Here is a 15049-nt window from a genome sequence, read left to right on the forward strand (position 1 = left end):
CAAGGCCCTAGTTGACTCTGGATCTGCAGCAAACTTTATTAAATATTCAGTTGTTGCATCTTTGGGCATTGAGCTTTTGCAACTTGACATGCCTATGTCTGTTACTGGAGCGGATTCTACTCCACTGGCCAGGGGTAAAGTCCATTTTAAAAACCCCTTAATCTCATTGCAAGTGGGCTCAACACACACTGAAGTCATAAGTTTCTTTGTTATGGAAATATTGTCTTCTGATGTCATTTTGGGGCTCCCTTGGTTGAACCTCCATAACCCTATTTTTGATTGGGGTAAAAAGGAGTTGGTAAAGTGGGGAGATCAGTGCTCATCCCACTGTATTACTTTACATTCTTTAGAATGTGTCAGTGAGGAGAAGGTCTCAGCTATTAAAAGTTGGGAACGCCCCTCCGGTATTAAAACCTGGTGGTATCAGAAACTCCAGGTGAATAAAAAATGTTTGCCTGGTTCTCAAGCGTCTGTGATTCAAGCAGAACGAAAATACAAGGCAGGGAAAAGTCAGAAGCCCTCTAGAACTAGTTTGTCTGGTGAGGGTCCAGTGGCCCCTCATAAAAGGGGGGGTACTGTAACATCTCTGCCTGTTCGGGTCTCTGCGCCACCCTCTGCTCGCGTGCTGCGGCGCAGGAGTCGGGTGCAGTTTGATAATTTGCGTGAAGTTTTAAGTTGCACTGTGTGAACACGGCTCTAGTTCTGTAATTGTATTTGCACCACACCTGTCTTCTGCCCTTGTTGCCTCTGTCCATTCAGTGGTTTGATTTTGTCTTGCCTGTGATTGACAGCTGCCTTCCTGTCAGGTTCAGGGCGGGTTCTTCCTCCCCTATTCAGTCTTGGCTCACATTCACACTGGGGACGGTTATTGCCTCTTGCTTGCTGGTTTCCCTTGCTGTTTATTTACTTGTATTCTAATCCTTGACCTCTGGCTTCCCTACTGACTATTCTTTTGGACTCTGATTTGGCACTTTATCGCTCGACTGTTACCAAACCCTGGCTAGCTGACCTCCCTTTGTTGTTGTTCGTCTTGTCTGCGTTTTGTGTATCACTTATACAGGAAGGAACTGTCTTCGTGGTTGCTGCCTATTACGTAGGATAGGGCCTGGCAAAAGGAAGGGTCAGTTGGGGGCTTCATCTTTGGGCTCACTGTCTCTTGTGCCCCTTCCTCCAGGGTTCACCAGCAGCTTCTGGGGAATTATCATCTGGCTATTCCCTAACACAACCTTAGTGTGGTTAGGGTAATCTGTGGGTCTCCTTGGTTTATGGCCCAGATGGAAGCTGCATTCTCAATACTGATGGCAGTGCTCATGGGCCCCCTAACGCTCCTGGGCCCCGGTGTGACTTCACCCTCTGCAACCCCTGAAATTACATCTTTGGTTGATGGAGATTGCTACATGTATCTTATTATGGAGTCCATGTTGAACTGAATGTATTAGACAGAACATTGTTATGTGGGCTTGGTATAGAATAGGTTGTGTTATGTCGGTAACAATTTGAGCTATGTACAGCTCTATTCAGCTAAGCTTACCATTCTCTAGGCACTATTTGCATGATGAAGGCTCTATACACCTCTGCATAGGCACAATGCAGAACTTTATATATTCACACATATTGTTTATTTCTATTTTTCATGCTACCATTTTCAGCTGTGTTGGATCATGTTTGTCTTTTGTAGCAATTGAAACAGCAAACACAAAGATTTAATCACTTGATGCTGTTTCAGCAGAACCCTTTAGATCTGTTACATATGATACCACCATAATATCCCACAAGTGGATGTGCACGCTAAATGTGCACCATAAATATAATTAGGCAATTGTCAGTTACTATAGAAACCACTATAATATTCTGTATGACAGTCTCCTGTAATTGCATGTGGAGAGTATAAGATATACAGTACAAAGAGCAAAATATCACAGTGCAACATGTGTAATGCAGATTTCTTTTATTGAGAAGCATGTGTGGGCTGAGATAAATATATTGTGTACATTATATATATATATATATATATATATATATATATATATATATATATATCCTGTAGCTGTCACAGTGATTTAGTCATGTTTTATCTTAAAGCAACATTAAATATACATTTGAATATTTAAGCCCCATTGTTTGGACTGAAACATCACATCACATGAGCGAAAGACAGTAAATATGATATATACCTATATTTATAATCAATTGTAGCTGTCTTCATTTGTAAGGCTGGTATATGTGAGGCGGGGGCTTCTCCCATCACTCACTCATATTAATGAATGATGAAAGACAGAAGCAGCCTAAAATGTAAACTTTGTCAAAAAAATGGCCCTTACTGGGTTTTTCTGACCTTTGGATCCTCAGAAAGCAGTAAAAGTCACTTTACTGTAGGTCTAACTGTGATCTTAGGCAAGGGCCAGTGTTAGGGGGGGGACAAACTAGGCAAATGCCCAGGGCCCCCCGAGTCCAAAGGGGCCCCGGGATCTGCAGCACCAGACCTTTGGTCTGATGCCCCTGGATCAGGTGAGACCTAGTTACAAATGTCCGTAACAAAGGGGAAAAAGAGGGAAGGGAAACACAGCCCACAATGCAGCACTAAAGAGTGTATATAATAGGACTCACTCACGATTCCTTGGATGGGAAAGTTGCCCGGAACTCCAAATTTCCTCCGACCCAGGAAATAACTTCAGAAGAATATCCAAAACAAGAGAAGGATGATCCAGCAAATCATTTCCCAAATAAAACAATTTTTTTCTTCTTTGTCTTTATTTTATTGAAAAATGTCCATTAAAACACAAGTGTGTGCCAAGGAAAAAAAGAGTTCAGACGTGAAACAGAACAGACTGACGCGTTTCGAACTAAACGTTCTTAGTCATAGTCTAGACTATGACTAAGAACGTTTAGTTCGAAACGCGTCAGTCTGTTCTGTTTCACGTCTGAACTCTTTTTTTCCTTGGCACACACTTGTGTTTTAATGGACATTTTTCAATAAAATAAAGACAAAGAAGAAAAAAATTGTTTTATTTGGGAAATGATTTGCTGGATCATCCTTCTCTTGTTTTGGATATTCTTCTGTAGTTACAAATGTATTGGCGTGATATGCAGGTCCTGCTGCGGAGGCCACTAGCAGGGAGAGGCTTCAGCTGCGGAGGACACAGCAGGGGAGCGGGGGAAGGTGAGTAAAAGGTTTATTATTTTCTCACAAATTAAAAGGCTTTATTATGGATAAGGGGGCACATATATTTACTAACAGGGAGTAGATTTAATAAGTCTAGAGTCATTTATAAGAGGAGGGGGCTATTTATAAGGAGGGTTTATTGTTAACCATAGGGGCACTATTATGTAAGGACTGGGGGGAATAGTTCCCCTAGCTTTATTAACAATAGATCCTCCTTATAACCCCTCCTCCCCTTATATGATAGTTCCCCAGCCATATTATTAATAGTTATTATAAATAGATCACGTATACATATATATATGTGTATATATATATATATATATATATATATATATATATATATATATAATATATATATATATATATATATATATATATATATATATATATATAATTTTATATGTACATTTATATAGAGAGAGGAGCTATTATTAATGAAGGGGCCTAATATATATTGTCAGGCTGAGGTTGCTAGGTGGGATGGCATAGACACACAAGTCCAGATTTTTAGTCCAAAAAGGTAGAGTTTTATTTTTACTCCACAAGAAACAGTGCAGCAACAAAAAAAGAAAAAAAATATATTATTTATAAGGGGGCGCTATAATAATAACTCATAAGGTAATACAAAAGGTGGTGATTTCTATTGCATACGGGGGGAAAAAGGGGGTTGTTATTACTGGGGACAGAAAAGAATACTATTGAATCACTATTTTAAAAGGAGTTTTCTAGTTAAAAACTGATTTTTGATACTGATAACCTGTCCACAGAACAGGACCTCAGTATGTGAACTGTCGGGGTCAAACCTGAAGCTGCCCGTGGACAAGATGCAGCACCGCTACTATTCAAGTAATAGGACTGGCACAGCAGCGCCATCCTCTGTATAGTGGTGGTTCTTGTTAATTGCAGCGCCGCTCCTATTACTTGAATAGTGACGGTGCGGCATCCTGTCCACAAGTAGTGTCTGGCAGCTAGAAGCCGCTAGAATAACTGATCTGTGTGGGGTTTGGGTGATGAACCCTGACAGATCACATACTGACATACTGATGAGTTATCCTGTGGATAGATTATCAGTATAAAATAATTTATTTGGGGCCAGAATACCCTTTAATTGATGTGATGTTTATTAGGTTAGAAGTCTGTGTAGTGCACAACTTTGGTTTTTGATTCACTATGCAACGTAACAGAGGTTATCACAATGTGGAGGTAGTGTGCTATCTGGGCCTTGTATAGAGGTATTATTGGTCTTTATATGATGTGTATTATCTGGTAATTGTCTGTATAGTTGTAATTATTCACCCCAGTATAGCGGTACACACATAGCAGTTTCACAACTATATATCTTTACAATTTTATTTTGTATTCCTGATCTTTTGAGACTATATCAATGCCGCCAGAAGTGTAGCCTTACTTCTGAAATGACTGAATATGATGGTGTTGGTATGTCAGGATATGGGGCCCTGCTCTTAATTTTGCCCAGAGCTACACTTTGTCTAAAACCAGCCCTGATCTTAGGTCCTAATTTATTTATGCTGATATAAAGGGTTAAAATGTTTGTAGAAGAGAGAGGCCAAATATGTTTCGGTAGTAAACTCTGCAGTTATGAGGATTTATCATAGAAGTCTGGGCAGGATGGAGAAGAAAAGGATAGAATATCTACAAATAGACAAGACTTGTATCACTTGCAAGTCACTGAATTTAACTTTACTGTAATCATCTATACAGTCTGCTAAGTGCCTGTATAGAACTGGTATCTATCAGTATATAGTGGTATCATGCAATACCTTGCCAAGTGCCATGTGTATAAACATGCCATTTGTGTCAATACGTACACCCAGGAGTCAAATAACTCTTCCTCTGTTACTACAGTAGCTCTTTCTATGCTACTAGCTTGGACTATGTATCTCTGTATATGCTGGTTTAGAATTTATAACCCTAGCACCTTTCTTTTGGGACTTTGTCTTGTAGATAGATAGATAGATAGATAGATGATAGATAGATAGATAGATAGATAGATAGATAGATAGATAGATAGATAGATAGATAACGACAGGAGTTAGATATGACATTAGTTCTTCATATCAATAATTGTAACAACATTCTGCCTGTAACTTGCCTTTTCATCTGTCTCACTGATGTTAAAGAAGCAGGCCTTCAGATATGGAGGGGAATGAGCAGTCCAGCCATTGTCTGTGCAATTCCTAGTGATGGCGACTGCAGAAAAAAATACATAATTAATTATCTTTCTAGCATAAAAGATTTATTTTGCAATAATGGTCTAATAAGAATGAGCTAAAATGAAAATTTTCACAATAGTTTCTTATCCTCAGATCAAACTAAATAGTTAAGCTGTAGTGAGTAATGTGTGTTATCCATTTATACACACCAATCTATTCCTGACAACTTCTATTCTCTTCTTTCCATGTTGATCAATGACAACTAATAGCAGTGGATTGTGCACTCCGCTTATGAGCCCTGATACAGATTACACCAGTGCTTGAGCACAGTCCCGGCTATCTCTGTATGTAAATGTCAAGAACACTGTTAGTATTGGGGGCTAAGCCTACCCACCAACTAGTCATTAATCCAGGATGAGGAGAGAAGGTGAAACCCCTTTAAAATTTGTTTACATCATAAGTGATCACCTTGCTTCATAATTGGTGAATACCAAATTACTGTGTTTGAGCGTGGCAAAGGAGACTTGGCAGGTTGAGGGCATGGTTTAATATCCCACACACAAATTAGGGAACCTATTAATCCCACCCATGAATATTGTGCTAATCAAAGTTATAATCTACAGGAATAACTACACCTTATAACAATGTGGAAACAGATATGTTTCAAACTTGAAATCCCTGAGTAATGTCCCTATAATACAATCCAAAAACTATGCATGTGAATAAAAAGATACCACAGTCACACATAGAGATGCCTGACATCAAGGTGAAAAAAAACCCAAAAACACCAAAATGTAAAATTATAATATGACAAAATCAAGAAAAATTTTATGTTTTAATGATTTGTCATATTTTAACAATATTGTAATTAATATTAATATTATATTATATATTATAATATATAAATACATATAATATATTATATATTATATGAATATTTTTCTTCCTTTGATCTTTTTATACTTATCTTTTTGTACTGTTAGAACATAAGCTGTTTTAGGCTTGTACTATAGGATCATGACTAAGGACTTTGAAGCCTGTAATATATTTGGCCAAGATATGACGGCTCACATGTTTTAATTTAATACTATAAAGATAAAAGAGATTTAAAAGAGGTGTCATTGTTACTACATTTCTGTTCATAACACCCTTTGGAGGTCTCCATCTTCCATTCACTTTTTCCTGCATTACAAGTGAGGGCAAGTTCACATCCGCGCCCCGATCTCCGCTTTCAGGTTTCCATCTTCTGCCCGAGAAACTGGACAGGAGACGGAAACCCGCAGTCAGTTTTTAAACCCATTCATTTGAATGGGTTTGCAAAGAAGTGTCCGCCCTTGAGCGCCTGTGAGTGTTTTGTGATCTCTGCAGCAAAACCATTTTTTTTTTTAACCGGACACAAAGTCGGACATGCAGGACTTTGTGTCCAGTTAAAAAAAGTGGCTTCGCCGCGGAGACCACAACACGCTCACAGGCGCTCAAGGGCGGACACTGTCTTCTGGGTCTCCGTCTCCTGTTGGCAGAAGATGGAAACCTGAAAGCGGAGACCGGGGCGCAGATGTGAACCCGCCCTGATCAGTATAGTGTTATTCTCTTCTTTGCACTTTGTGAATCTTCTGGACCCTGATCCAAAATCTGTAAACAGGGGCACCACCTACCATGTACCATTTATAATACTAATTTCGTCCTATGTGGCTTGTGGGCCCATTAGGCACCTAGATGTGACTTTTGCTTTTATATCTCTTGTAGCTCCTATACAAATCTAGTGTGAATAGTTGTATAATCTAAGCCTCCATACAGAAAAAAAATAATATTTATCTTTAAAATGAAATTCTCCAGATAAAAACCTAACATACTAGTTCTAGATAAAGATTTTTTAACAATTCTAGAATGTTATTAAATCCACTCCTTTGGCTTCACACCCACTGTACTCTGCCAGTGATGATGTTCTTAGATAACCTGCAAGATCAATGCATTTCTCAGCTTGCTTTAATAATCCATCCGTGCTGTGACCTTTTCTCTGAAACTGTATAAGATGCTGGGAAGAATGGCTGTACACTCCAAAGTTCCTGCTTTATATAGACGTTCTTGTACATGACACAACATATATAAAAAATGGAAATCAAAGGAAGAAAATAGGTAGGGAAAAGTATAAATGAAATATGTCAATGTCCATAAGTCAAATACTTTAGAAAGAATGTTAAAAATATCGCAATTCAATAGAGAGAAACATGGGGCTAAATGGTAAAGTGATCAAACAGAGACAAGCCTAGACACACACTAAAGACATTCATTGGATGATACAGTATATCCCTATATAATATATATGTGTGGGCATTATCAGTAGTAACATAACCATCACAATGGGTGGCAAAAATAAATACTCCCATGCTGTCTATATAGTACATGCAAGAATCAATATACATATAAATCATATCATCTATAGTCTAGTCAGAGGCATAGCCATGGTGATATACTCCAATTATTAACATTTAGACCATAAACCTATAAATTAATTAATTCATTAAATAAATAATAGGCAAACAACATATCTCTTTTGGATAAAAAAGGCCGTGATGCGTTTATTATGAGGTTATCCAAATGTATAATTAATTAAAATAATCCAATAATAGATAAATAATTAATAATAATAATAACAATCAGTGGCGTAACTAGGAATGGTGGGGCCCCGTGGCAAACTTTTGATATGCCCCCCTAACCGACACCAAAGACCTCAACCGACCCCTCCTCCGCACTCTATTATGTCCCTTAGTAAGCTCTGCACACAGTATTATGTCCATTAGTGGCCCCTGCACACAGTATTATGTCCCTTAGTGGCCGCTGCACACAGTATTATGTCCCTTAGTGGCCGCTGCACACAGTATTATGTCCATTAGTGGCCCCTGCACACAGTATTATGTCCCTTAGTGGCCCCTGCATACAGTATTATGTCCCTTAGTGGCCCTGCACACATTATTATGCCCCATAGTGGTCCCTGCACACAGTATTATACCCCATAGTGTCCCCTGTACACAGTATTATCCCCCATAGTGTCCCCTGCACACAGTATTATACCCCATAGTGGCCCCTGCACACAGTATTATGTCCCTTAGTGGCCCCTGCACACAGTATTATCCCCCATAGTGGCCCCTGCACACATTATTATGCCCCATAGGGGCCCCTGCACACAGTATTATGTCACCATAGTATCCCCTGCACACAGTATTATCCCCAATAGTGGCCCCTGCACACAGTATTATGTCCCACTGTGGACACCCATAAACAATTATTATACTATATAATAATCGGAGACCTGGGGGAATAAAAACATTAAAAAAAAACAGTTGCATACCTGTCCCCGGCTCCTATGCTGTCGGCTGCCGCTCTCATCTTTCTTTAATGACGTCGGACGTCACATGACCTGGGAAGCAGGCCAAGTTCATGTGACGTCAGAGACGTCAGACAAGTATGAAGGAGGCCTGGCAGGATCGTGGAGAGGTAAGTAACAGTGTTTGTTACGTTCCCTTACCTCTCCCGGTCCGCCGATCATTATACTCAGGGGTCTGCAAAGACCCCCAAGTATAATGATAGTATTTGTGGTGCCCGCGGTGTCACTTGCCGATCCCGGCCCAGCCAGGATCAGCAAGTGAATAGGGCCCGTAACGGACTATTAAAAAAAAATAAAATAACGCAGCGGTAGCGGCTGTCACCGGGCCCCCTAATGGCCCGGGCCCTGTGGCAGCCGCCTCCGCTGCCTCTAGGGTAGTTATAATTATAATCAATAATTACAACCAATAACCAAGAAGTCAATGAAACCAGTCCTCACAGCATCAGCTGGGAGACTAAAATTCCCCACTAATAAAGCATTGCGAGAATAAAATATGATTTCAATAAAAGATGGTGGGCGGGTGGGAGCTGCTCCATGTCCTGACATAGTGACAACTAAGACCTCAGCTCGGTAAACTCCTCTTTTTATTTGTTGATTTTCCCGCCGGCCGGCACAGCCGTCCAATCAGCTGTTTAGAATTGCTGCTGGGCAGAATCCACTTCTGGAAGAAATCTTCCCGCCAAAACTCAGCTGACCAATCAGCTGACAGAAGCTGCTGCTGGGCAGAATATCAGAAGGACCTAGAACCTGCTGATGGATTACCACAGCCTGACCTGTGATGGACCTTCAATCAACTGAAGAGAATAAGGTAAGTAATCAAAGTAGCCAGAACCATTTTATTAATGAGAGAAAATACCAATTAAGATATAAAATAAAACACAATTTGGAGCTGGTGCAGTATACCCATGGGCCCCCATACGTAATACTCCTGAGGGCTCTTTCATTGGGGGTACAGAGGTAGCAGTTGTTATTGGTCAGGCCTTGAAGGCTGACGCTGGGTTTACACTAGCGTTCGGCAGTCTGTTCTCAGGTTTCCATCTTCTGCATGCAGAAGACCGAAACCTGTCATGCCGAGTCCGGCCGTGAGCACCGGTAAGCGTTTTATGCTCTCCGCAGCGAAACCGTTTTTTTTAAACTGGACACAGAGTGCTGCATGTCCGACTTTGTGTCCGTAAAAAAAAAAATGGTTTCGCCGCGGAGAGCATAAAACGCTCACCAGCGCTCACGGCCGGACAAATGAATTGGTTTGGAAGAGTCCTGCAGGTTTCCATCTTCTGCCTCTGTTTTGTGCAGGAAACGGAAACCTGCAAAAAGGACTCCCGGGCGCAGATGTGAACAAGCCCTTAGGGTGTCCAAAGGCTGCACTACAGCATAATAAGACTAGTATTATACATAGCATAGAATAAGTGGGGGTCCTGTTATGCCTCTGTCTCTAGTACAAGGGATCCATGCACAAAGTAGCAGTGTCCACAAACAGTAGGGACATAACAGTAACATATAGCAAAATTGTTGGTAAAATACCATACACATACCAATTCCCTGTTATACATAAAAAACAAAATATCTGCAGTCCATAACTAGATCTGTCCAACAGGACACACCATTAAATAAATCAAAAGGAGGATGGAGTAAATCTAACAAAGTAACGTCTCTCTTTTATCCAGGGCCTAAGGAAATATGCGAGTGTCCAAGGCAACAGGAACAGAACAATAATGGTATGTACTTATACTGACTGCCAGTAATGTAACCCAGTGTAACACAGAGCTCTTTGGACATGGCATTAGTCATATTATGAGGTATAAATTGCTGCTCATATTGTGGGGAATTTATTACGGCAGACTTAAACCGTTCCCCTGGTGGCCCATCTCCTTATCAGTGGTGGCCGCTTCTCGCCTGCACTCTGGCTATTCACTATTACAGTAATCTGACTATTTGATAAAGGTCTATTACCAGACCGATAGTTCACGAATATGTTTGGATCATTCAAATATTAAACCTACATGCCTACATGTGATGCCAATATACCTATTGGAGTGCCAGCTTTCTTCTTTATACTTTATGTCCATAAGAAGTAGGACCTATCCAAGTACACAGCATCCCTCTAAAAGGAATGCCGCTGATATCCACTTCATACCTTCCATGTGGATGCGGTATGTAACATTTGACCCACGTGATTGAGTTGCTGAGAGAGATTTTTTCCTCTACCCAGTAACAGGGTCATTGGGCTGCAAGAATCAATGTAACCACCTGTGGTAGGATTTCGTGAGTTCGGGGGCTACAAGCTGTCGTCTCCTAACCCTCAGGGCTGCTAGATACTGCGCTCCCTACCATGCCTTCCCTACAGTGTGCATTCTTACCTGTCACATCTTCTTTAGTAGTAGTCTGACTTCATGATAGTCTGAGCTTATGATTATGACTAAATTCATTTCTCTCTAATACAGAATGTCATGGCAAATTTTATCTCCACTACATATGATTTCATGGAATTCCTTATATACTGTAGGTGCTATACTTAGTGTAGTCAGACAGTCAGTTAGATAACTATCAGGCTATATATATATATTTCTCCAAACTCACCCCTCAGCTTGGCTGTGCGGTGCACCTATATTGAATGGGGTGAGAGAAGGAAGACGTTGCATGTACCTCTAGCACTGGCTTATCTCCTTGAAATCCTACAGTCTGATCCTTATCGCAAGGGACCCCTACGCATCATACTGTGGGTCACTGGCCAATTTTGAAGGGCTGGGTCATTAGACATTTAATGTGTAAGGCCAGCTTTACATTTCAACCGAATTGTGAAGTCTTCCTATGGAAAAAATGAGTGAACCTTTCATGGTTTTCAAGTACTTTATGTAGAAAAAACACTGGGTGTGAGCTGTACTCTACTTAATAAATAGGCAAAGGGACTGGCATAGAGGTTAGCTATAACTCAAGCACTAATCCGCTTCAATCCTTGATCCACTCCATTTTACCAAATGGCGAAATTGTACAACGTGGTGCGTTTTTTGGCACAAATGGCCAAGAACCAAAAAACGTGCACTTATGTATCAGAAAACTGCTGGAAAACTGGTGTGAAAGTTTAATGAATTCTCCTCAACGTGATTTTGCTTCTTCAAGGAGAAATCAAGGGTAAAACCCAAGCCTTTTTTCATCAGTCACACTAGGTTCACACTAGCATTTGGGTCGCTTTTGTTTTAGCACATTTTTTCAGAAAGACAGAGACCCAAGTCTGCTTAAAAAGTGATTACATGCGGAAACTCGCGGATCTCATTGACTATAATGGGTCCACCAGGTTTCCGACGGTTTTATACTGAATTGGGTGGAGAGAAAAGTCCTCCTTCTTTCTGACAATTTTAGGTGAATTCTGCAATTGCTTCTCCAACTGAGACACCAACATAAAGGTGAACCCAGCCTGAAAGTAAAACTTTACTCCATTCTGAAATACATCTCAAGAACTTGAAAATAGCCTTTATATATATATATATATGTACCTCTTACCTTTCGTCTTAAGAAATATCTGAAGACTTTCTGGACAATAGACAGTCACTGTCTCTCCTAATGAAGCTGCATTCCAACAGTTAACACCATCCCACTCAGTTGGACACCCTGACAGAGAAATAAAGTTGTGTTAAATAGAGATAGTCATGTTGCTGTTGATTTGGAGGGTGGAGGGCTCTATATTTCTTAGAATGTGAAGAAAACCGACTTATTTCCACAGAGGCCATTGGCAGCTATCTCCATTACAAATCAAAAGACATTGAGAATTTTGCGCTAGAACCAAATAGTTACATTTAATCCTTGGTACCAATTTTTTCGACAAGGTTAGCAATTGCCTGCCAAGAAGACAGCAATATGTTAAAGACATTAATCACTTTTAGGATAATTGGTTGGATAAAACATTTTATTTTCTTGGTTTACATATTGTTGTGTTTCCCTAATTAAAGTAGGCTGTATATTTTAGGCAAACTGAGTACACAGACCCCTAGTTGTGCAGATTTTGTTGTCAAGTATAAAGGTTCTTCAGTATTTACTACCAATGACCAAATGGGATCCATTCAAACAGTTGGGAGTTACATTAAAGGGTTTGTGATTAGAAAACATGGCTTCTTTTTTCTTCACAGGAAGTGACATCATGTCAATTGATCCCATGGTAATGCTACAACTCAGTCCTATTCAAATAATTGGAACTGAGCTGCAGAATGGCCATGTGACTAATGGACATGATGTCACTTCTTGAGAAGCAGAAAGCAGCCATGTTTTCTAATCCTGCACAATTCCTTTAAAATTACAATAAACAACATAGATTTAGTATTTATCTACATCTTAGAAAGCAGATATCTGATAGAAAAAAACAAGGGTCAATATTGTATCTATGGTATCTATTTGTAATGAGGAATAATTGGGGGTGCGGTTTAGTCAAATGGGTTGATATAGATTGCAATGTGGGTCTGAGTGGTTTTGGATAGAAGAGTCCTCCTCCCAGGGAAGGATTATTCAGAATGCTTCTTTTTACCGCATCCTGCTGCGATCTCTGCCTCCCATTGAAAACAATGGGAGGTGGATTCTGAGGCGAAAGCCTAAGACTGTGGTGGAGGAAAATTAATTTTACCCATCACTCAACATGAAATAGCCAAACATGGACAAATTCTTTAGGGTCAAAAGTATACTAGTTTCACAGTTTTGTACATTTTCAGGCACATGATTGTTGTTACCTCCGTTTGCTGGTCTGTGTAATGTCTCATTCTCTGATTGCATTCTCTTATAACATTCAGCCTCCTGCTCTAGAACCTGAAGGACCAGTTCACATTCGGGGTGAGTACAGCTGACCTAATGGAGACATGAGACAAGCACAGGAGATATATCACAATTTCTGCAGTATTTGTTATGGATGTCTACATTCAACAGTAACCAATAATCTTCTGTCCCATCAGATATTAGGTTCATACTAGCGTTTGGGTGAATCCAAGCGAGATTCCGCTTAAATTGGCTTAAAAAGTCTTGCAAGCATGACTTTTCTCTCTGCCATTTTCAGTATAAAATCAGCAGAAACCAGGTGGAATCCCAGAGGACGCCATTATAGTCGATGGGGTTCATGGGTTTCTGGAGGTAACTGCTTTTTTACTCTTGGTTCACATCTGTGCTTGGGTTTCCCTTCTTCGGGTCTGCAAGAGGACCTGATAAACAGAAACCTAATCTGCTTAAAAAGCACTTACCCATGGAAACCCATGGACCTCATAGACTATAATGGCGTCCGCTGGATTTCCTGGTTTCCTCTCCGCATTTTTAAAGTGGAAGGAAGAACTGAATTCCCGAGCACTCACCGAGCACAGATGTGAACCCAGCCTTAAACAGACAGGGTTTCTGTCCTTCAGAAACTGAACACTAGTGTGACCCCAGCCTCTAGAGCTGGGATGAAGTTAGTGGAAACAATTGGGCAAGGATTGTATAGTTGCATAATATAGCAAATAGCCAACTTACACTGGGCATAAATAATATATAGTTGTTGGAAGGGTCTACAGTGGTCAACAATCCAATGTATAAGAGAGCTCTACCAGTGAGACACAAGCAGAGCCGACTGCGCAGGCATCGGAGTTCACCCAGACGGAAGACGAGGAGAGAAGGGGAGGATGCAGCTGAAGATAGAGGCGTCGCTGGAGAGAGTACTCTGGCAGAAGTGGGGATGCCCCCTTTGCCGTTTGATCGCTGGGACCCGCCCCCATTGTTGCGAGAGAACTAATTTGCATACCAGTAAAAGCTGGTATTTCTACGGAACTGTGGGCCAGAGGCGACTGAGCAAGGTAGGAGACGAATAACCTTTCTTAAGGCTATTCCGACGTGGTAAATACAAAAAAAATGTTGTTTTAGTGGTACAATCCCTTCAAACATATTCTTAAGTACATTTTTGGTGATATTTTTAATTTTCCATTTTATTGTCTATATTTTAAAACAATCCTGAAACTCCAACTCTTGTTACTAAGTAAAAAATAATTTCACAATGTCACTTCCTATTTTCTGGAAATGGACCATGGGCCATAGACACAATGATCTGGAGCTGACCACAAATTCTTTAAAGATGTGTTTAACATAAAACTTAAAATAAAAAAAAGGTCATTTTCTGGTGACACATTCCCTTCAAGGTTTCTTGTCTAATCTACTTCCAGTACATTGGGTCACTTTGAATAAGCACTACAATAAAACGGAGCTTGGATATCCAAGATACTTGTACTAAAGCTATACTAAGGAAATTGAGCTATCTGCGAAAGGCTTCATATGACAGTCCTCTAATAATGATAGTCTATGCAGAATCTAAGACCAAGTAATCTGCAA

General features: G+C 40.2%; 1 protein-coding gene across 1 annotated transcript in view; it reads right to left on the reverse strand.

Annotated features, from left to right (window-relative positions):
- Nucleotides 1-15049, reverse strand: part of LOC142210042 (vasoactive intestinal polypeptide receptor 1-like) — a 68333-nt gene that overhangs the window by 47382 nt on the left and 5902 nt on the right. The window contains exons 2-4 of the mRNA XM_075279072.1: nt 13435-13549; nt 12221-12328; nt 5277-5374 (exon numbers count right to left, since the gene is read on the reverse strand). Of these exons, the coding sequence (XP_075135173.1) occupies nt 5277-5374; nt 12221-12328; nt 13435-13549 (321 nt within the window). The remainder of the gene's footprint in view (nt 1-5276; nt 5375-12220; nt 12329-13434; nt 13550-15049) is intronic.

Source organism: Leptodactylus fuscus, chromosome 6 (assembly GCF_031893055.1).
Source record: "Leptodactylus fuscus isolate aLepFus1 chromosome 6, aLepFus1.hap2, whole genome shotgun sequence".
Taxonomy (NCBI): Eukaryota; Metazoa; Chordata; class Amphibia; order Anura; family Leptodactylidae; genus Leptodactylus; species Leptodactylus fuscus.